General features: G+C 63.2%; 3 protein-coding genes across 6 annotated transcripts in view; 2 read left to right on the forward strand and 1 right to left on the reverse strand.

The window, feature by feature from the left end:
- UIMC1 (ubiquitin interaction motif containing 1) overlaps positions 1-4,999 on the forward strand; it is a 32,173-nt gene extending 27,174 nt beyond the window's left edge. For 2 of the 4 annotated variants that reach the window (XM_072348321.1, XM_072348320.1), the window contains exons 10-13: positions 1,418-1,496; positions 3,006-3,126; positions 4,369-4,432; positions 4,678-4,867. In XM_072348321.1, coding sequence (XP_072204422.1) covers positions 1,418-1,496; positions 3,006-3,126; positions 4,369-4,432; positions 4,678-4,865 — 452 coding nt within the window. In that variant the 3' untranslated portion in view covers positions 4,866-4,867. Of the gene's footprint in view, positions 1-1,417; positions 1,505-3,005; positions 3,127-4,368; positions 4,433-4,677 lie in introns of all 4 variants that reach the window. The other 2 variants (XR_011905211.1, XM_072348319.1) reach the window with 2 other exon arrangements.
- On the forward strand, positions 4,867-10,174 carry HK3 (hexokinase 3). The gene is made up of 20 exons (XM_072348317.1): positions 4,867-5,434; positions 5,569-5,730; positions 5,820-5,874; positions 5,939-6,101; positions 6,343-6,491; positions 6,567-6,686; positions 6,767-6,862; positions 6,939-7,038; positions 7,111-7,294; positions 7,414-7,569; positions 7,651-7,884; positions 7,957-8,261; positions 8,342-8,481; positions 8,558-8,677; positions 8,765-8,860; positions 8,982-9,081; positions 9,177-9,360; positions 9,439-9,594; positions 9,710-9,943; positions 10,027-10,174. The coding sequence occupies exons 1-20, from the start codon at positions 4,938-4,940 to the stop codon at positions 10,172-10,174; spliced, it is 3,399 nt and encodes a 1,132-aa protein (XP_072204418.1). The 5' UTR covers positions 4,867-4,937.
- Positions 10,175-10,246: 72 nt separating this feature from the next.
- Positions 10,247-20,602, reverse strand: UNC5A (unc-5 netrin receptor A). Its single transcript, XM_072348318.1, has 16 exons — positions 20,476-20,602; positions 14,515-14,736; positions 14,264-14,407; positions 14,071-14,174; positions 13,818-13,998; positions 13,568-13,735; positions 13,306-13,470; positions 13,044-13,232; positions 12,370-12,663; positions 12,220-12,307; positions 11,886-12,054; positions 11,569-11,802; positions 11,351-11,500; positions 11,115-11,279; positions 10,867-11,045; positions 10,247-10,734 (listed from the first exon to the last, which is right to left on the reverse strand). Exons 1-16 carry the CDS (start codon positions 20,576-20,578, stop codon positions 10,569-10,571), a joined length of 2,721 nt encoding a protein of 906 aa, XP_072204419.1. The 5' UTR covers positions 20,579-20,602; the 3' UTR covers positions 10,247-10,568.
- Positions 20,603-21,652: the final 1,050 nt, after the last annotated feature.

Consider the following 21,652-nt stretch of genomic DNA (forward strand, 5'->3'; position numbering starts at 1 on the left):
TCCCAGAGTTCTCTAATGGGCCCATTATGCCAGATGTGTTCACTGCTTTTGAAAGAAAATAGAGCTGATTAACACCTGAGCTAGTGCACGAGGATCCCGAAATGGTGCTAAAGGAATATTAATAAGTGCACGCTGCTTCAGAGAGCAGCTTTCAGCACGCTGTCAAATGCATGTCGGTGGGGCTGTGGGCATGCTGGGTGGCTGGGGGGCTAGCTGTGGCCATTAGCCCTCCTCATCAGGCTGCCACTTCGAATCAGGGCCAGGCCAAGTCAATGAGGTGTCTGCCTGTGAGAAATGAGCCGCTGGAATCAGCCATTGCCCACAAGACAACATCAGCAGCCCAGGAATGCTCTGGAAAGGGAGTTTTGCTGAAGCTCTGAAGGATTTCCTTTGTGCTGGATAAAATTTGGTGCCTTCCCATCTTTATCACAGCTGACGAGCTTTGCCATGCCTGTAGCTTGGACTCTGGCCTCTCTGATGGCACACAGCATGGCGGGTGATGTTTCTGGGTGGTGCAGTAGCTCCATGCATTGCTCCTGCATCCTACGACAGCTGCTGTGGAGCTGGAGTCTCAGATGTCCCTGGCGGAGCAAGCTAAGCTATCTGATGTGCTCCCTGAGGATCTTTGCTGGTGGCGTGTCAACAGAGATATGCTGAGAGGAACTCAGCTGAAAGAGACAACATTTAGACATGCTCCCTGCAGATGCCCGGAGAGCAGGTTTGGAAGGGCTGCTTGGGCATGTGGAAAGAGCAGAAACTGTCAGACCTGCTGTCAGCATGCTGGTGGGGCTGGGGTCTCTCTGGCCACCTGCAGATCCTTGTGGGTCCCTTCCAGCTTGGGGTGTTCTGTGATTCTGTGGTTCTTTCCTGCAGCCGCTGGAGAGCAGTGCCAGTGCGACTCTTTGTCCAGAGCTGTGTGCAGGCAGTAGTAAAGATCCCCTCCGTTTTGCATGGGAAGGGAGAGCAGCAACTGCAGGGCTGAATGTTGTAACCCAGCAAGACTTCCTCCTCTTACCCCAGCTGCAGAGAGCCTGGTGCCCCTGCAGCAGGCAGAGGGTTTGCCTTAGCTGTGAGTGGTGCAGCCATGCTGGAGCAGCAGTGCATCTCCTCTCCCAGGCTGTTGTGCTGCTGTGTAGTGTCAACTTCAGAATGACTGTGAGCTTTGTGCTGTTGATCCAGCTGTTTCTGTCAGAGGACAGGTTGGGGTGTGACACGGAGTGCTGTCTTCCAAGGCCTGGAAGGTAACTTCTTACATATCCCTCTGAAAATTGTCCAGCTGCCCCTTGGCTGGAAGGAAGACCGTGCCCATCCCAGTCCAGTAATTGTCTTTGCATTGCTCAACTGCAGCGCTGAGCGAAAGGGATTGAAAGGCGATGCTGGGGATGGATGGCAGTAACCATTTCTGTTTTGCTTCCAGTGCTCACTCGGGGTCGGAGAGAGTCACGAAGTAAAGCTGCAGGTGGTGAAGGCAGCCAGGCGTCCTCAGATTCTGACAAGTAAGTAGGTATGCTGCTCTTCCACATTGTTTCTGTGCTTCACTTTCACCACGTCTCTGCACAAATGTCTTTGTCCCCATGTAAACGCTGGCTGTTGGCCTTGTAGTGTTGTCTCCCTCAGAGGCTGCCTTTACTCAGTGCTTCTTGTCGCAGTGCTATGGATGTTTACATCAGAACAAAAGAAATTTGCTGTTCTCAGATTGGTTACCTTGCACTAATTTCCTTTCAGCCAATGCACAGTGGGTCAGGGTGCACGGTCTCTGACCGTAGTGGGGGAGCTGTAGTTAAAATGCTGCTAACTCAGCTGGTTTCTTCTGGGGGATTGGAGCTCAGTAACCCTGGGAAAAGAGGAGGCCGGGACGGGGAGGCTGTCAACATGGCACCTGTAGTGATATTCTTAATTAAATTAGACTTTCAGAATAGCAGTGGCTTTGTTTAATCTCTTCCCATGCAGCCCCTCCTCCTGCCACCCACACAAAGCATCATAAGAGAGGATCTGACAGTAAAATCCCTGCTATGGAAGCAATTTTGCTGTTACAAACAGTGGATGGCAACATCACTAATGGAATTAGGCTAATTATAGAGAGGACAGCTTCTGTTTAGACACATTATCTGGGTAATCAGCACTGACTGGAAAGAAAATACGGGAAAAGTACTGCAGAGTTTTGCTCGATGGGGGCTCTCCATATGCATTTTGGAGCCTGGAGTGAGTTTGACTGAGGGAGAGCTGCTTATCAAACTGAACACGATGCTGCCGGGGCTGTTTCTTGGGGCTCTTGGCCCATTCCTGAGCAGCACTGCAGGTGGATGCTCACCTGAAGAGCCAGTGCTCTCTCCTGCATGGCACGGTACCTTCAGAGCTGGTGTGGAAGTGGTTGTAGCTGTGTAAATCCAAGGCTGACCTCCATCTCCTTTCAGCCAGGCTGATTTTCTCCCTAGGCACACTCGGTTGTCCTGAGCCTGGGCATCTTCTGCACAAATGAGGGGGTTTGAGGAGCACGATGCAAGAGAGAGGGCACCTGTGCCAACCTGCAGCAGGAGTGTGTGCTATGGCACGTTGGGAAATGGAGATAGTGCAGAGAAGGACTTGATTTACTAGTCAGACAAGTTCATCCAGCCCCGGTAAAACGTCTCTCTGATTTAACACACTTGGTTTGCTTTTCAGGCAGAATTGAAGTCCCTTTTGCAAAGCCCTCGCACTTCATTTCAGTGGATTTTGACAGGGTGCTTTATGTCTGGGGAGAAATCGGCAGTGGTGGAGGTAGTTAGATGAGCAGATTTGATTACCGTCCCGCTGCTGCAGCAGCAGGATGCAGAGGAGCAGGCAGGGAAAACCGATAATCACTCAGTCTTTGTGATTGGTGCCGGCCTGACCCCACTGAGCCAGCCCCGATCTGGTGACACATCTTCTCGGTGGCGCGGTCCGGAGGAGGAAAGTCACTGCTGGTGGCTGGGAGCCCAGCGCAGGGCGAATCCTAATGCGGTGCTCTGTCCTTTCCTGCCTGGCAGGTGTGAGAAGTGCTACCTCTGTAAGTCACTGGTGCCACTGCTGCAATATCAGAGGCACGTGGACAGCTGCCTCCAGGCTGCTAGGCAAGCTCAGGGAACCAGGAGGCTGCGAAGCACCAAGGTGAGGGGTGACCCTGCAGACTGTCTGCTTTGCTCTGGGTTTGGGGCTGGGTTGCCAGCAGGAGCCGTGTCCCTGGTCCCAGGGGTGAGTTAATCCAGCGGAGCTGCCAGCAGGCTCTCCAGCAGGCAGCCAGCCAGCCAGCCTCGCTGCCAGCAGCCACGGTCCTGCAGCCTTCCTTGGCTGAATAGAGACACCGTGGAGGGCAATGTCAGAGTGACAGGCGTATCCAGCTCCATCCTGAGCCCCTTCCCACGGGGAAGACTTTGGAGCTGAAGTGGGAAGAGCAACTCGGTGCCTGGAGCATCTCAGGAGAGCTGCAGGGAGGTGTGCTGGGGGTGGAGCAGGAGCCCTGCAGGCTGCAGCTGGCATGTGGTCCCTCACAAGGTGTTGGTCCCCACTGTGCCTGCTGCTGCTTGTGGCAGCCCGGGGGGAGCGTGGGGAGGGTCCTTGTAGCTTTCCCACTGGTTCCTGCCGGCAAAGCCCTCACACAGCAGCTTTGCCTGCACTCAGAAATGTGATTCTCAGCATGAAGATGCAACATGATGTCTTAGTTTCATATAATCCTTTAAATCCATCACAGGCCTCAGCCCTTTGGGGATTCAGATGCAAATGATGAGATTTCTGGTTGATGATTTTGGCTGGGATACAGCCAAGCGCTGCGTGGCTCAGAGCGCTGTTAGGGCATGGCTGCCCCTGCGTGTGACTGGCTCTGGGAGCTGTTGGACTCCGTCCCTGTGCCCCATGGCCACCCGGAGTGTGGGGCTCCTGCATGTGGCCGCTGGGGATGGTCCCAGTACCAGAGGCCCTTGGAGATGGCTTGGCAGGGCTCTGGGTTCCCTGTGACTCTGCCTCGTGCTGAGGTGGGAGTTCACTGGGAAACAGGTCACACTATGGAAAAGCTTCCTGGTGGCAGCACTGGGCTTGTAGGTTCCTACCACAGCCCATGTTGGGGTGCTCAGCCCAGCAGCCAGGATGTCAGTTCCCTCTGGGGCAGTTTCTGGGGTGAGGAGCAGTCAGGTGAGGGGACTTTGTTGGGCCGGCAGGGCTGAACACAGCCAGGCAATGTGACCTTAGTTCTGTGCACTTGTCTGGCTGTGGCTCTGCTCTTTTTATGGGGTTCTGCTTTGTTAACTAAGACCTGCCTTGTAGCAGGGCTGTCAGCTGGTCTGTGCTGCACGGGCACCCAGAGTGGATAGGCCCCTTGCAGCAGTGCTGTGACAGTGTTCTTTTCTTCCTTGACAGGTTGTGGCAAGGCACAAGGGGGGACTCCTCAGCATGCTGGAGCTCTCGGAGAGCAAGTCTGCAGGTGGGAAGCTGCTTTCTGTGCCTGCCAGCTGGCTCAGGGCTGCAGAACATCCTTTTTCCTCTCTCTCTCTCCCTTTGGGGATGGGTGGCTGGGATGCTCCTGGAGCTGGGCCTTCATGGGTCGAGGGTCTGTTCCGCATCCCTGCAGGACACGTGGCAGTACCTGGTGCTCACAGGGCTCCCCAGATTACTGGCTTTGGGAGGGTGGCGGTGCTGCCCCACGGCTGACGGACGCTCCCATTGCAGGTGCTGACACGGGGACCGACATCCCTGCAGTAGAAGACCAAGGGAACCCGCACGGCGCCGAGGATGAGGAGAGGGCCGAGCACAGCGCACGCTCCCTCCTGCCCCCCCCTTCGGGCGTCCCCTCCCCGGGCAGCCCGCCGCCCCCCCCCCCTCCCCGTGCTGGGCGCCGCAGGAAGCGCAAGTTCTGAGCTGGACCCTCCTCCCCCCTTTTCTACGTTTTGTACGGTCGGCGCCGGGGAGGAGAGACGGCGTGTTTTTCTATGTGCGTGTGTCGCTGCGCTCCCTGCTCCGGAGATGGAAATATATTTATGTATGTTTTTATGAAGCTGCGGCGAGAGATGGAGGAGCGCTGCCGTTTTTCTCCGGGGAACGGGGAGGGGCGGGGGGGGGGTGTTGTGGGAGCCGCCCGCTGCCGGCCCGCAGCTCGCACCGCGTGGCACCGCGTGGGCATCCCCGCCGTGTCCGTGCCGCTCGCGGGGCTGTGTGTCCCCATTGGCCTGGGGCGGTGCGGGCCGCCCAATGGCGTGCGGGGCGGGGGGGGAGCGAGCGCTGCATCTGTTGCCGAGGCAACGGCGAGCGGCGTTAGCAACCGCCCTCCATCCCCATCCTGCTCCATCAGAGCCGTCGGACCCCTCTTCCCCCAGGCCATGTCCGGCCCCCCGCGGCGCGGTGCTCCTCAGAGCGGCCCCAACAACTTCATGTGGCGGGTGGGCCTCGAGCAGAGGGGTCGGGCGTCCCCGATGCCCGTCCTGAACCGGTGAGGGCCCGTGGGGTGAGCGGCGGGGAGCGAGCAGGGTCCCTCCTTTTGTCCAGCGCCTCCTTCCTTCCCCCCCCACCCCGTGGTTTGAACGCCCCCTCCCCAGGGACAGACCACCCTCCGGCCTCTTGCAGGTGCGTGGGCACGGTGATGTGGGAGCTGCACCCTCCGGCGCACGGCTCCAACGACTGCCCCATCGCCATCGTGGGGCACAGCTGTGCCCTCTACCCCCGGCAGCCGGGTCGGGACAGCGACCGCGGGTCTGTGCATACGAGCAGCTGCGATGCGGAGGGGAGGTGGGGAGGCACGGCCGGGATGGGGGACCCCCAGGCCCGATGTGGGGGCTCAGCCGGGGCTCAGCGCTGCCATTGCTCCCTCCGTGCAGGGCTCCGGGGAGCCTCCAGATGGGAGCTCAGGACAGGGGTCCGTCCTGCACGCCGGTAAGCCCCGTCCCTGCCCCGTGTGCGCGGAGATCTGTCCGCAGCCCTGACCAGCCGCCTCCAGGTGCAGCGGGCGCTGCTGTCGCTCACCCCGACGCTGGAGAGGCTGCAGGAGGTGAAGGGCCGCGTGTTGGAGGCCCTGGAGCAGGGGCTGAGTCAGCAGGGCCAAGCGCGTTCCACCATGCAGATGCTGCCCACCTTCATCTGCTCCACACCCGACGGCACCGGTGAGACGGCTCTGCTGGGGGCGGTGCCGGGGATGGGCGCGATGAGGACGGGATCCTCGTGCTGCTCACGGGGCCGGGAGCCGCATCCGTGAGGCTGGGAGCTTTTCCCTCAGCCCCCGCCGTGATCCCTGCTGGGAAATGCCGTCCTACCACGAGCGGGCATCACCGGGACAGGGAAGGGAGCGCCGTGGCGCTGGGAGCCGGGCTCTGCCTGATCCTGCCTGTCTGTGCTCCCCTGTAGAGAAAGGCGACGTGCTGGTGGCGGAGCTGTGGCAGAGCCGGGTCCGCACCCTCTGGGCTTCCCTCGCGGGCGACGGAAACCAGAACCCGCAGCTGAAGCACCACATCTATGACATGCCGGGGAACATCCCGCAGGGCTCCGGGGAAGCGGTACGGGTGGCGGGCAGTGCTCCGGGGGCTCCCGGGATAGGGGAGCAGCTGCCCACCTGCGCTGTGCCTTCACAGCTCTTTGACTTCATCGCACAATGCCTGAAGAGTTTCCTGCAGGAGATCGGCAGCCCCCAGCACCGCCTGCCCCTGGGCTTCGTCTTCCCTTTCAGCTGTAGGCAGACGGGGCTGGACAAGGTGAGCCCGGACCTGAGCTGCGGCCGCCTCTTCTCTCTGCTGTGCTGGGGAGCAAAACCTCATCCACGTACTCTCTGCAGGCAGAACTCATCTCCTGGTCCAAGGGCTTCCAATGCAGCGATGTGGAGGGGAAGGATGTGGTACAGCTGCTGCAGGCGGCCATCAGCAAGCAGAAGGTGGGTGCTGGGTGGGGGTCCTGGCTGGGTGGGCTGCCCCACGCAGAGGAGCTAATGGTGCCACGCTCCTGGGCAGCTCAACCACGTGGAAGTGGTAGCCCTGCTGAACAACACAGTGGGCACCATGATGACGTGCAGCACACCGGAGAAACCTTGTGAGGTCGCCTTGGTTGTGGGTGAGCAGTGGGGCTGGGGGCTGCGGTGGGGCTGGGGGCTGCAGCGGTGCTCAGCCCTCCTCCATCCTGCAGGTTCGGGCACCAACTGCTGCTTCATGGCCGAGTCACACCTCTTGGAATCGGTGAAGGTGAGCAGCGGGCGGATGTGTGTCAACAGTGAGTGGGGCTGCCTGGGGGACGATGGTGCACTGGACAGCTTGCTGACTTCGTATGATCACCGTGTGGACCGGGAGTCCTCCAACCCCGGGGAGAGGAGGTGTGCCACTAAAAAAGGGCCCTGGGGTTCCCCGTGGGCACGTTGTGCCCTGCCACCTTGCCGCCCCATAGGGCTTAGGGCTGTGCCCAGGGAGGGGACTGACCCCCTGCCGCACACAGGTTTGAGAAGCTGGTGGGCAGCCTGTATCTGGGGGAGATTGTGAGGCACGCCATGCTCACGCTGGCCTCCGAGCAAGCACTCTTTGTCGGGAGAAACACCTCTTCCCTGGCGACCAGGGGTGTGCTGACAGCCCAGCACGTCCTGGAGATCATGGAGTGAGTGCCCAGAGCCACAGGTGGGTGCCCCCCTCCCCACGCAATCAGCTCCACCAGCCAGCACGCTTCTCTCCTTTGCAGCAACGAGAATGGCATGGCCAAGGCTCAGAGCGTGCTGGAGGCTCTGGGGCTGCAGCCCAGTGAACAGGACTGCTGCCGGGTGCAGCAGCTGTGCCGGGCCGTAGTGAGCCGTGCCGCCGCGCTCAGTGCCACGGGGCTGGCGGCTGTGCTCAGCCACATGTGCCACAGCCGGCAACTGGAGCAGCTGGCGGTCAGCGTGGGTGTGGATGGAGAGCTGTACCACACCTCTGTCAGGTGAGGGGACGTTGGGCTCCTGGACACTCGATGCCTCGTTCCCGGCCCTCACCGTTCTCTTTCCGCCTGTAGGTTTGGTGAGATCATGCGCAGCGTGGTGGGGCTGCTGGCCCCTGAGTGCACAGCCTACCTCGTGCCCTCAGGCGATGGCAGCGGGCTGGGGGCGGCCATAGTGACGGCGGTGGCTCTGCGCCTGGAGGCACAACGGAACAAGGTGGAGCAGGTGCTGGCCCCGATGCGGCTCAACCATGCCGACCTGCAGCATGTGCAGGCACTGATGATGAAGGAGATGGAGCGCGGGTTGGACCGGGAGAGAAACGCTGAGTCCTCCCTCCGCATGCTGCCCACCTATGTGTGCCACACACCCGATGGCACCGGTGAGGGATGGAGTACAGGAGGGACAGGTCCTGCTGGGGTACCCGTGGTCCCGCTTGCATCCCCTATATGCTCCCCACAGAGAGAGGAGAATTCCTGGCGCTGGACCTGGGAGGGACCAATTTCCGTGTGCTGGTGGTGCACGTGACAGAGGAGGACATCAGAATGAACAGCAAGATCTACGCCATCCCCACGGCCATCATGCAGGGCACTGGCGAGGCGGTGGGGCAGCACACAGGGACAGGGCGAGGGCTGGGACCCTGCATCCTCCCACTCTGACTGCAGCCCCTTCCTACAGCTCTTCGACCACATCATGGACTGCATTATGGACTTCCAGAAAAAGCAGGAGCTGGGAAATCAGGACCTGCCGCTTGGCTTCACCTTCTCCTTCCCCTGCAAGCAGCTGGGCCTGGACAAGGTGAGCGGGCAGCTCTGGCCCCGGGGTATGGGTAGGGTGCTGGTGTGGGATGCTGCCCACAGGGCTGGCCTGCTTGTCTCCCTACAGGCTGTGCTGCTGACCTGGACCAAAGGCTTCAACGCCTCTGGCTGTGTAGGGCAGGATGTGGTTCAGATGCTGCGGGACGCTGCACAGCGCAAACAGGTGGGAAAGGGCTGGGGATTCGCCCCCTGAGCCTGGTGTTGCTGCCCTGCAACCCTCTGGTGACACCTGGCAGAGCTGTCTGGGTGCTGCTGAGCCACATGTCCCCATCTCCTGTTTGCAGAACACAGCGCTGAAGGTGGTGGCTGTGGTGAATGACACTGTGGGGACCATGATGGCCTGTGGCTACCATGACCCCAAGTGTGAAATTGGCCTCATTGTGGGTGAGGAACACCTCTGCCCCCCCAGGGTTCCCCACTGCTCACCACATATCGTGTGGCCGTGGGTGCCAGGCTGTGACACTAATGCTGGGCTGCAGGGACGGGGACCAACGCCTGCTACATGGAAGAGATGGCAAAGGTGGGCACCGTGGAGGGGGACGAGGGCCGCATGTGCATCAACATGGAGTGGGGCGCCTTCGGGGACAACGGCTGCCTGGATAAATTCTTCACCAGCTTCGACCAGCAGGTGGATGAGAAAAGCATCAACGCGGGCAAGCAGAGGTGGGTGATGGCTGTGGGGTGGGCAGGGTGCTATGGGGTGCTGGGAGCACCGAGGCAGCGGGGCTGTGCCCAGGGCAGGTTTGAGAAGCTTATCAGCGGCATGTACCTGGGTGAGATTGTGCGGCACATCCTGCTGGCATTGGTGGAGGAGCAGGTCCTGCTCCGTGGCAAGCCATTCCACAATCTGCAGAAGAAGGACCTTCTCCAGACCAAATTCCTTTCCACCATTGAGACGTAAGTCCACAATCCCACGTGTTCCCATAGCCCAGGTCTCCAGGCAGCGCCCCAAGAGGGGCCGCCACGTGGGGACGGTGACAGCGCTGCTCACAGCAGCCCTGGGTGGGGATAGCCCCGGCTTGTCCCTACTGCAGGTGCAGGGCATCCTGCACAACCTGGAGCTGGACGCCAGCTTTGAGGACAGCGTGCTGGTACGGGAGGTGTGCCACATTGTGTCCCGGCGTGCCGCACATCTCTGTGCCGCGGGGATGGCCGCCGTGGTGGAGAAGATGCGGGAGAGCCGTGGCCTGGAGCAGCTCACCATCACCGTGGGGGTGGACGGCACTTTGTACAAGATGCACCCGCAGTGAGTGTGCCCACCAGGTACCCGTGCCCTGTGGGGGACTTGGGGCAGTCCCAGTGGCACTCAGCCCCCGTCATTCCCCACAGCTTCTCCCAGAACCTCCATCAGATGCTGCAGGAACTCGCGCCCCGCTGCAATGTCACCTTCCTGCAGTCGGAGGACGGCTCGGGGAAAGGGGCTGCGCTGGTGGCGGCGGTGTTCTGTCGCCAGGCCAGCCATTCCTCCCCACAATAAAACGCTTTGCTCTGCACCTGAGAGTCCCAGGGATGGGTGTTACGGGACCGGGGCACGGCACAGAGTCTCACGTAGCAATATATATCGAATTTATTTACATTCACGTCCGCCAGACCCCCCCGCCCCGCGGCACCGCTATGTACATAAGGCCAAGTGTAAATACTTGAATGCACTTAATACAGAATTAAAAAAACGGTCTTTACACAACACGGCACGGGGCCCGGGGCCACCCGGCCCCAAGCGCAGACAGCACGACGGCACCGCACGCACCACGCACACACGGCACCTGGCCCGGCCCCCCAGCGCCATGGGGGTGCAGGCCAGTAGCTGTGGGGCAGCAGTGGGGCCCAGGGGCCGGCCAGGGCCCCAACCCTGCCCCACAGAGCCCAGGAGCTCAGCACTCGGCTTCGGACACGGCAAAGAGGGTACTGTCCTGCTTGCCCACCTCGGCCACGGCAGCGGCCAGCTGTGAGAGGTTGCCATTGGGGAAGTGTCGGGCCTCCCACAGGTTGAGGATCATGGCCGTGGGGCTGGGCTTGGAGGCGTAGAAGCTGACATGGCTGTGGGGCAGAGGGATGGCATTGGGGTGCGGGGATGGGGATGGCTGCACCGTCACCTCCGCCCCATTCTCATGGGTACCAGAGTGCAGGATGAGGGCAGACGTCCCCTCCCCATCTCTGAACCCATCCCACCTGTCAAGGTTGAGTTTCTGGGCCAGCGTCCTCCAGTCAGCCCCACGGGTGCATGGCGTATCCAGGCTGCTGATGATCTTCTGGCGGATGAGGAAGGGGATCTTGAAGGCACTGGGACCCACCAGGGCTGGGGAGCCCACCTCACTGTCAGGAACCAGCCAGTCCGAAAACCTCGTGTCCTATAAGGGAAGTGCCACAGGGTGAGCACAGCCCAGGGGTGCTGGGGGTTCCCCTCGCCATGCCCTCACCTTGGCGATGTTGCAGTTGATGGTGAAGCTCTGCCCATCGCCCTCCACCTGCCAGATCCAGATCTTGCAGGCCAGCTCGCAGGTGCTGGGGCTGAGGCGCTCCAGGGTGAAGGTGCAGTGCAGGTAGGGCTGCAGCCCACTCCAGATGTGGTAGAAGGGGATCTCCTGCAGCAGGGCACGGCCGGCGGTCACAGCTCTGGGTGCTGCAGCGGGACCCCTCACTGTGTTCTCCTTACCTGGTAGCTGGCGAGCAGCTTGCTCTTCCAGAGGGAGCTGGGCATGTCGTGGATGGAAAGCCGCAGGTTGTGGTAGCTGTCCTTGAAGTGCAGCACACGGGGGGCCCCGATCAGCTGCCCCCCCATCTGCTTCTCCAGCTGCATCACCTCCTGTGTGCACAGATCGCATGGGGCAGGGCCCAGGGGGGGGACAGACACCTCCCATCACACCCCAATACCTTCAGTGCATCCTGCGTGTCGCTGAGGCAGTAGACGCGGATGTTGTACTCGAGCGAGGGGCAGGCGGTGGGCGCGAAGAGGACCAGCTTGAGGCGCTTGGAGGCCGCCATGCTGAGCGACTCACCCACCAGCGCGAAGCGGCCCAGCTGCTCCGTGAAGATGTAGCACGCCTGTGCCTCCAGCTGGCAGTAGTACAGCTCGGTGCGCGGCTCCGCACCCAGCTGCAGCACGTCCTACAGCACCAAGACATGTGATGTGAGCACCGAGACCCCCTCCTTCCCCCTTAGCAGGAATCCCTGCCCTGGCGTGTGCTCACCTCCCACGTCCCCTCGCACGACTGCTTCTTCAGCCGCAGGCTCCAGTGCTCAGCGCCTGCCTCCACGCAGTGCCCCATGGCCAGGATGGCGGGGCGGGTGAGCAGCACGCCGGGGGGGCCGCAGCTGACGATGGGGCTCAGCAGTGTCTGGCAGCCGGCGAGGGGCAGCCTGGTGGAGGGACATGGGGTTGGGATGGGTTTGGGGTGGTGGGCAGCCCTACATCAGCTGCTGCTCGGCAGCACCTGGCAGCTGGTGGAAGGGCACAGGGCTGGGTTTGGGCTCAGTGTGGTGGGCTGCCCCGTAGCCCCATCGCTTGGCAGCCCCATCACTTACCTCACCTCCTCGTGCTTGTGCAGCGTGAGGTACACCTCATAGATCTTCCCTCGGGGGATGGCGTCGGGAGGGATCAGCAAGCTGACACCTGTGGGATGGGGATGCTGAGCCCATCCCCAGCACCCCGCGATTCCCCAGCGCCCACCGTACCTGTGTTGGGGATCATGAGCCGCCCCCCCAGGAAGTTAAAGGTGCCGTAGGCCATGTTGGCGGTGCCGCGGGGCAGCGAGCGGAAATAGCTCTGGGTGGAGAGCCGGGCCATGAAGTCAGCGCCTTCGGCAGCAGGTGAGCTGTGGTGCAGCGTGTGCCGCCCGGCGCCCAGCGGGCTCAGCAGGTGCCCGTTGGGGAGCTGGAGCTTGGCAGGGCCATCCTGGCGTGGGCACAGTGAGCCCTGGTAGGTCATGGTGGTGGTGCTGAGGTCGGGCTGGATGGTGAGCAGGTTGTCTGCGGCACAGAGCGGGGCTGTGGGGCTGGTGCCATTGTGTGGGGCATGGGCACCCCTGAGGGTCCACCTGCAGCCAGGGGCCTTTGGGATGCAAAGCACTGACCCTATAACACTGCCTAGAGGGCACTTGGTTACTTCCCAGGGACTCTGTAGGACACAGAGCGCATCCCCATAGCTCTGGGGGCACCAAGCACTGACCCTTTAACTAGAGTCCCCATGGGGTACTCAGTCACCTCCCAGGGGCCAGATGGAGTGCAGAGCTCCTACCCAGGGTCTAGAGGTCTGTGACACACTGAGACCCCATCCAGGGCCCAGAGACCCCCCGGCACTGGGGAACATGTTGTCCCAGCAGCAGCATGAGTGCACAGCCCTCACTCACCAGCCTTGCTGGGCTTGATGCTGACAGGCTGGAAGCCAGTGGTGAGGATGGAGGAGTCTGCCACGTCAGCGTCCAGGCCACCCTTCTTGCGGCAGTACACCAGCACACCCACCAGCAGCAGCAGAACCAGGCACACAGCCACAGCAATCAGCCCCACGTACAGCGCCAGGTCCTCGGCACCCGGGGTGGCTGTGTGGGGCAGAGCATCAGCACCCCATGGGCACACTGAGGTTCCCCCCCATGCCCTCCCCACGGCACTTACTGGGGCTGCACAGCTCAGAGGTGCAGTTGTGGGTCTCCAGCTCGGGGCCGTGGCACTCCTGACCTCCATTGCGGGGTGCAGGCTCCGAGCACTCGCGGCTCCGCCAGTGTGTGCACTCAGCCCCACACACCGACCACTTGCTCCACTCCGACCAGTCTCCATCCACTGTGGGCATAGCAGGTATCAGCCCTCGCCACCGTCCCCTGTGCCCCTTCCCTGTGCCAGGGCTGAGATGGATGCACCCACGGGGGCACAGGGGTACCTGGGCATAGGGTGGTGCAGGCACTTTTCTGCACGTTTTGGCCCTCGCAGAAAGCTCCTCCATTGAGTGGTGTGGGGTTGGTGCAAGTCCGGCTACGCTTCTGCCAGCCCCGTCCGCAGCTGGTGCTGCAGCCCGACCACTGCGTCCACGTCGACCAGCCGCCGTTCACTGCGGGAAGAGGAACCCATTGGCTGGGGGACACCAGGAGATGCTGGGGTGGCACGGTGAGGATGGAGCAGCAGGGCCGTACCATAGACGGTGATGGCTGCAGAGGCACTGCGGCGGCGCGCCACGATGTTTTTGGCCACGCAGGTGTAGTTGGCGGTGTCGGCCAGACGGGCTTGGCGCAGTACCAGGCTGTGCTCTGGTGTCACCAAGACATTGGCATCCAGCGCCGGGTCCACCAGCTCCTCATTGCGCAGCCACTCCACCTGTGGGGCATGGGGACGTCACCGGGCACAAAGGGGCAGGCGGAGACCCCTGGCGCATCACCCCCAGCTCACCTCGGCAGGAGGGATGCCCTCAGGAGGGCGGCACGGCAGCACAACACCCTGCTCGATGGACACCTCCCTGGCTGTCGGCTCCTGCTCGAAGTTCTTGCGCAGATCTGGGGAGGTCAGGGGTGAGCAGGGAGGGGTTCCAGCACCCTGTGCCCTGTCTTCCACGGGGACCCACTGGGGCTGCTCCCGCACTTACAGGCAATGCGCACGAAGGCCTTCTGGCTCTTGGTGGTGCCAGAGGAGCTCCACGCCACACACTGGCACCAGTACTCCTCCAGACCAAAGAGCTTCTCCACTTGCTGTCGGGTGATCTCGATACGTACCTCCATCACGGGCAGCCCTAGGACAGGAGGGGGCACATCACCGGGGTCTCTACCCATCTGCAACCCCAAGAGCGATGCAGGATGCTCCCCGCACCCACGGGGAAGCGGTGCCACCAGTGCTCACCAGTGCTGCGGTCAGTGCTGCGCTGTGTGACGTGGTCACCCTGGTGCACCCACTCCCCATTGCACTTGAAGTAGATCTGCGTGGCGGGGGTTGCACGGCAGGCCAGGCTCACCGCCTTGTTCTTCACGATGTAGACGTCATCGGGCTCCAGCAGGAAGTGGGGTAGCAGGTCGGGGGATGCTCCTGATGCAGGGCTGGCCACCGTCCCGCTCTGCTGGGCGCCTGCAGGGACATGGGGGCTCAGCCACCTCCAGGGTCACCAATGGCCCCACGTCCCACAGCTGTCACCCCCCCGCCATGCCAACAGCCCCCCCCATCCGTCGGTGAAAGGAACAGCACAGTAGCTGTGCCCACTGAACCCTCACCGATCCCTCATGTCTGCACTTAGCGCTAATGAAAAACAAATGGAGTGTGACCAATAAGGGACATCGCTCACTCCCCAGGGCACAGCACAGTGCCCGCTGCTCTCCTCCCCCTGAGCATCACCGGGGCTGTATCCTGCCCAGTGCATCCTGCCCAGTGGGCGCCATGGGGTGCACACCCCATTCCCGTGCTATGAGGTATGGTGGCTCCTGGGAGCAGGCATACACATGAGGACTGGCGGCATCCCCAGTGTCCCCAGGGTGGGGACAGCACCTCTGTCGGTGTCGGGCATCCCTCTGCATTGCTTGGGGCTGTGGGAGCCACATACGAGGGCAGGGACACCACAGGGACAGTGGCGATGGAGACAGGGCACGTGGCACGGCCTGGAGGTGCCAGTGTCCCCAGCCCTGCTCAGGCACCACTGCAGAGAGAGTTAATAAAACAGGGCCCTAAATAAGCATTTGATTAACAAACGATAAAATAGCGATTGTGTCACCGAATGAAGCTGTAATTGCTGCTGCTAATTGGCTGGTTAGGATTTAATAAGCAATTAAATGGGATGGAATGCGCAGTAATTAAGTGCCTTCGTTTGGCACCCACCCGCTGCCCCCCATGTGCCCGCTCTGCCCCCACTCACCGTGTGGGGCATGGGGGCTCCTGCCCACCCACACAGCGGGGACACGGGGGGTACTGGGGTCACAGGCATCCCTTGGGCTCTGGCTGAGCCAGCTGGGGGTGTCAGCACACACTGCTCCCCCTGGGTGGACGGGGTCTCTCCACGGCAGGGAGCGGTGCTGAGCAATCCCAGCTGCTATGCCCACCGGGACAGGCAAGGTGCGGCAGCTCATTTACACGGGGAAGATGAACGGCCACCATAACGCGCCGGTTATTACCCCATCAGCACTTTTACAATGTCACTAGCAATTAATTTAATTAAAACCCCTGTCTGGGATAGACAGGCATTTCATATTTCACTGCTTTAATGACCCCCCCAGCCGCAGCCTGGGGCCAGCCTGGGGGTCACGGTGCGGACATGGGCTGCAGTCCCCCCCCTGCGGCGTGGCCACGTGTGCCAGTGGTGGCACAGAGCCCTGCGTTCCCCACGGCTTATCCCACGGGCTTATCCTACACCTCCCACCCGTGCACCCTGAGGCTGTGCCGCGCAGAAGGGTGATCCAGTGCCAAATATAGATGAAATCACCACTTTGCCTCTGCACAGCACTCAAGCTGCTGGGCTGCGGCTGGCATGCCGGTGAATGGGTGAGAGGAGCTCTGGAGACCTGCCTTTCATCACCCACAGAATGAGGCCAGAGAGCTTTGGGCTGGCTGTTTGTCCATCCCAGCTGTGCGGAGGGATGTGGGCACCCCAGGAGCCCCCCTGGCTGCCCCCAAAATGGGGTGCCTGGTGGTCAGGGTGAGATGACGGGCAGCAGACCGTAGGGATGGGAACGAGCACAATGCAGCACACGGAGCTCCTGGGGGGGAATGCCATCCTGCTGCTGACACCAGCAGGGCAGTGCCACAGCACAGTGATGGCACCGAGGGGTCTCAAAGGGGCTGCCACCATGAGGCAGAGTGGCCGTGCTGGGGGTGCCGCATGCAGCATGAGCACCCCAAGCCTCGCAGGCACCCCGAGCAGCCCTGGCTCTCCCTGTACCTCAGGCACCCTGAGCACAGCCAACCCAAACACCGTCAGGGTGCCCCATGCACCAGTGGTGTCCCACACACTGTGAGCACCCCATGTGCCACAGGCACCCTGAGCACCGCACGCCCCTTGCAGCCCCCGGCCCGCCCCCACTGTGGGCACACCGAGCACCACGGACACCCCACGTGTGCACGGGACTCCCACACTGTGCGCTCGGCCTCACGCTCACCTGCTGCTGCGTCACCATGGAAACAGGAGAGATGCTCATGTCACCTTGGCAAGCGGAGCCGCCTAACTTCAGGGAGGATGGGGGACGGGGATGAGGGGTTGTGGGTCCCGCTCCCCTCCAGCACCCCCACTGCAGAGCAGGGAGCATGGCCCCAAGCAGCCGCCGCCTCAGCAGCAGAGCAGGTAATTGGGACGGTGGCTTGATAAATCATCGCCAGTAAACCTAGTGCATTAGGCAGGGCTTTATTATCAATTATCCCCCACCGACGTGGTCTAACGAGCACACCGGCAGCCTAATGAAAGGGCAGCGTGCCTGGGCCTGGACACGGGACCTTGGGGTGCTGCAGGGCCAGGTGCTCCCTATGCCAGCGGAGGGGGATGTGGGCACCCCTTCACCCAGCACCCTGGCTGCTGCCCCATAAACACAGCTGCTGCAAGGAGATGCAGGAAGGTCAGCGTGCACTTGGCAAGGACCGGCTGCCCATGGGTGGCAGCAGCAGTGCCACCAGCCCCATGCTGCCCCTGGTCCCAACACCCCCTCTCCATCCCCACAGCGGGGACCTGGCTGCCAGCCCCTACCCCCTCCAGCTGTGCTCCCACCCCCCCCTTGGGATCTCTCCTCATCACTGTGGGCTCTGCAACCGGCAAATTAAATCCCCAGCTGGAGCCCCATAAATCGCGCCCCGCGCCAGGCCTGGCACTCCATTAAAATGAAAGATATCCTCACACTTTGCAGGCGCCCGGCCTGCACCCCGGCAGCAGGTAATTAAAGCGATAATTGCCGCTGATTGCACCCGCCTAAACGAGGGGAAGGAGGGTGGCCGGGGGGCAGAGGATGCTGTGCCAAAGGGTGCCAGCATGGCCTGGCGATGGGGTCCCCTTGGGCAGGGGCTGAAGTGGCAGTGCCAATCCTGTCTGGGAACAGAGCCAGTAGGGTCGGACGCCAACGCCGGGCAGGAGTGTGCCCTACAGGTGCCAGCCAGCCCCGCGGCCACGTCCTGCAGCGCTGCAGGAGGGGATCACAGTGTGCCCAGTTCCTGGCAAGCGCGTGGCAGTGTCTGGGCGCTGATTAAGCGTGTGGTTGTTATGAATGAATTAGTCAGGCGGGTTTGCATGACAATGGAACTGCCTAATTACGGATTTTAGCTGATAACGCTCTCCCCATTACATGCAATTAGCATGTGCCAGTGTGGGCACAGCTCTGCAGGCTGCACCCTCGCACCGCCAACGCGGCCCAAAGCGTGCCCACGCCACAGGCACACCGGAGCATCTCAGCCACTGCACTACGGCACCCACTGAGCTCTGCTGCTGGGTGCCTCCCTGGCCCCAGTCCCCCAGCAGGACATATGCTGTGCCATGGTGCCATGCCAGCCCCACAAGCAGCAATGGGAGCACTGTGTGAGGAGAGGGTGCCAGCTTGATGTGGTGCCTTGGGACTGCCCTAGCTCCATGCTGGCACCAGGTTGTGTTGGGAATGGAACCCACACCGGGTGAGATGAGCGGCTTTTCTGGCTCTCCTTTAATTGGCAGTGAAGAGCAAAGTGTGCTCTGTCCCCGCCGGGAGGAGCGTCAAGGTCACCCTCAGCCCAGGGTCCCTCATTGCAGCGGGAGGGGAGCTGGGTGGTAGGACACTCGCGGCCCTGGTGCCAGGTCTGGCCCCATCCCACCCAGAAGTTCGTGCCCACATAGCAGTGACCTGCAGCCCCAGCAAGCCACAGCCCTGGGACTGGGAGGGAAGGGGCTGGGACCTGAGAACGCCCCTGGGATGGGGAAGGGATACCCACGTGCCCTATCTGCAGGGCAGCACACAGCCTGCGGGAGCAGCCACGGTGCCAACAGCCAGAGCAGGGCAAGCACTGAGGGTGGGATGCTGACATCCCCCAGGCTCTGACACCTGGGTGTCCCCAGGTGGGGCAGAACCCACGGCCCAGCCCCGGGCACCACCGCCAGCACCCCATCCCCTCCCACCAGCACCTGCCAGGCTCCTCCAGGTTTGATGTAGTGCCAGCCCCACGTGGCACCCAGCCAGAACAAACAGCCCTGGGCAGGTTGCGTCTGCTGCGCTCGTGCTGACAGCTGGCACGGCAGCTTCCCGGCCACCCCACGAGCAGCAGCACTGCCTGCCCCGCTGCTGGGCCCTTTGTGGGATACAGCGAGCTGGGGGGTCAGGCTGTGCTTTGGAGGTCCCTGGAAGGGGAGTGCCGAGAGGAAGGGAAAGGGTTCTCAGGCAGTGATGGGAAGGATTCTGTCTGTGCCTACCCACTGGAGCAGCGCGGCTGGACAGTGCAGCCCTAACACCTCAGTGCTGGTCCTGCCCTGCTGCCCATGGATGAGCCCCAGCCTGTGCGGCTGCTCCTGCCCTTCCCTGTGGGCACCGGGAGCAGAGCGAGGTCTGAGGACGGTGCTCCGTGGTTGCAGACAGGGCCCCGGTGCAGGCACCTGGGTACACAAATCCCCCAGCATCTCTGGGAAGAGGAAGAGGTTCCACACCGTGCCAGAATAGAGGGGTGCCCAAAGCGCCGAGGTCCAGCCCACCTCGCCGAGCAGCGGACACGCAGGTGGCTGGGCTCTGTCGCGCCGCGGCCGGCTGTGAGCTGCCTGCCAAGCGAGCGGGGCTGGCGGGTGAGCTCCCGCAACGCGCTACCCCGCACCGCTGCTGGCACCGCCACCCCCCGGCTGCACAAATCTTCCACTGCACATCCAGCACGGGGAGCAGCCACCGTCCCTGTCCTCCCGTGTCCTCCATCTATGGGTCACTGCGGCCCCGCGGCCGCGCTCCATGCCCAGCTGGGTGCTGGTGCCGCGGCACCCTGCGTATGCGGTGCTCTGCACCCAAAGTGGCTGCAGCCGAGGGGCACCGTGCCACCCGCTGTGCCAGCTCTGCAGCGTCCCTCTGAGGATGGGGCCATGAGGGGAGCACTGGGTGCGGGGTGTCCGCCTAGGAAGGACGTGTGCGGGAGCAGGGGGCTGTACCCCCCCCTCCCCATAGTGCGGGGTGCGTGCCCAACTCAGCCCAACCGGGTGCCACCGCGTCTGCTCTGCGCTTCGATTCCAGACTGGGGGACGTCTGTGGTGGTGGCAGCGGGGTGGTGGCCGGGACCCCAGGCTGCAGAGGGTCCCCCTACCTCGCGTCTCCTTCCCGCAGAGCTCACGTCCAGCTCGGGCGCAGCTCCCCTCCCCCAACTCGGTCCTTTGTCTGCAGCCGCCACTTTCAGGATAACGTGACACCTGCCAGGAGCCGCCACCGCCGGCACCTCCCTCCCGCCCCGCAGCCCCCGGCCCGCCGTTGTTGAGGGGAGGCGAGGGGGGGGCGAGCCGGCACGGCAGCTCCCGTCCGTGCGTGCGGCACACAGGGGACAGCCGGGCTGCAGCGACACCCACACAGCTCCACGGACCCCACGCCGCGGCCACCCAGACTCAGTCCCCAGGGTGAGGATAATCCCGTCCCTCGCGTCCCACCCGCTGCTCGGACGGCGGCGGGAACCGCACGCACTGGGTGAGGACCGGCGCACGGAGCTGCTCCATTTGGGACAACAAACGACCCACGGAAGAGAGGAGCCGCGGGGCGGCAGCGCCTGGCTCGGGGCACCGCGCGGCGGAAGATGCCCCGTTACTCCGCGCCGGGGGAAGCGGGCACCGCGTACCGAGGGCAGCCCCCCGCCGGCCCCCACCCGTCGCCCTCCCGGTGCCGCTCTCCCGGGTGACCTTGCCGCGCGGGGACTCACCGGCGGCGGCCAGCAGGGCAGCGGCGAGCAAGGAAACGAGCGCTCCCGGTGCTGCGGCGGCGGCGGCGGAGGGGGCCCGGCGGCGGCGCGGCCGCGCACCCATGGCGCGCCCCGCGGAGCGCTGCGCGGGGCGGCGCGGGGCGAGCGAGCAGGCGGCCCTCAGCGGGCCATGGTGCCAACGGCCCCGGCCCCGGCCCCGCCGCTGCTGCCGCCCGCGCCGCGCCGCCCCGCGCCGCTCCGCCCGGCGCCGCCAATGCGGGGCGGCCGAGCGCGGACCCGCCCGCGGGAGGGACGGCGCAACAGCTGGGCGCGCCCCCGCCGCCAAGCGGGCACGGCCGCCCCCGCCCCGCGCTTGGCACGGCACGGCACGGCACAACACGGCACAGCACGGCACGGCACGGCGCCCCGCTCCCGCCCCGCGCGCCGCCCTCCGGCACCGCACTGCCCACCCCGCTCACGCACAGGTGGGCCGCTCCCCTCCCCGAGCAGCGCGCCCCACGCGCGGCACCGCGCTGCACGCCCCACCCCGCCCCGCGCGGTACCCGGACCCGGTGTGACTCCCGTGGTGCCCACGGAAGCGGGGCTGCTGGTGACACGTGCCACCCGCTGGCAGCCAGACACCGCCTGGCACAGAGGGGCGGCCCTGCCGTGGGCGCCATCCAGCACCCAGTGCGCACAGACTCACGGAGCTGCGCTCCCTGCCCCTCCTCGTGGGCCTCATCCAGGGGAGAGGATTTATTGCGGTGCTCAAGCTGACACCGACCACCGTGAGTGTCAGAGCCCGGAGCTGCCGAGCTGCCCCTGTCCCCATTACTGCCCTGTCCCCATTGCTGCCCTGTCCCCATTGCTGCTTCTGTCCCCATTGCAGCCCCTGATCCCAGCGGCAGGACTATGGCAAGGGGCAGAGCGAGAAAGCAGCTCCGAGTGCAACGTGGAGGTAATTTCATCAGCAGCTTCAGGAGCAATTAACAACTGCTCTGACGCCTTCAAGAGCTGCAGCAGGTGCTAAGGCAGCACGCATCTCCGTTTGTCCCACACAACATCGGCAGTGCGGGGCACAGCAGCACAGCCCTGGCTGGGTCAGAAAGGGGAGACCCACTCAAACCTCCCATAATTAACCCCCCCCCATCGCTGGGGTCCCCCATGCTGATACAGTCTTGTGTATGTATGGGGCACA

Source organism: Excalfactoria chinensis, chromosome 13 (assembly GCF_039878825.1).
Source record: "Excalfactoria chinensis isolate bCotChi1 chromosome 13, bCotChi1.hap2, whole genome shotgun sequence".
In the NCBI taxonomy this organism is placed as follows: domain Eukaryota; kingdom Metazoa; phylum Chordata; class Aves; order Galliformes; family Phasianidae; genus Excalfactoria; species Excalfactoria chinensis.

What these genes read in the sequence shown, in the direction of transcription:
- UNC5A (XM_072348318.1), bottom strand. Translation starts at nt 20,578, where the DNA reads ATGGGTGCGCGGCCGCGCCGCCGCCGGGCCCCCTCCGCCGCCGCCGCC. An exon ending in GGCCTTCGTGCGCATTGCCT is followed by an intron (nt 14,175 to 14,263) that starts GTAAGTGCGGGA and finishes TGACCTCCCCAG; the next exon opens with ATCTGCGCAAGAACTTCGAG. An exon ending in ACACGCAGGATGCACTGAAG is followed by an intron (nt 11,501 to 11,568) that starts GTATTGGGGTGT and finishes CTGTGCACACAG; the next exon opens with GAGGTGATGCAGCTGGAGAA.
- HK3 (XM_072348317.1), top strand. Translation starts at nt 4,938, where the DNA reads ATGTGCGTGTGTCGCTGCGCTCCCTGCTCCGGAGATGGAAATATATTT. An exon ending in CACGTCCTGGAGATCATGGA is followed by an intron (nt 7,570 to 7,650) that starts GTGAGTGCCCAG and finishes TCTCCTTTGCAG; the next exon opens with CAACGAGAATGGCATGGCCA. An exon ending in CTGTACCACACCTCTGTCAG is followed by an intron (nt 7,885 to 7,956) that starts GTGAGGGGACGT and finishes TTCCGCCTGTAG; the next exon opens with GTTTGGTGAGATCATGCGCA.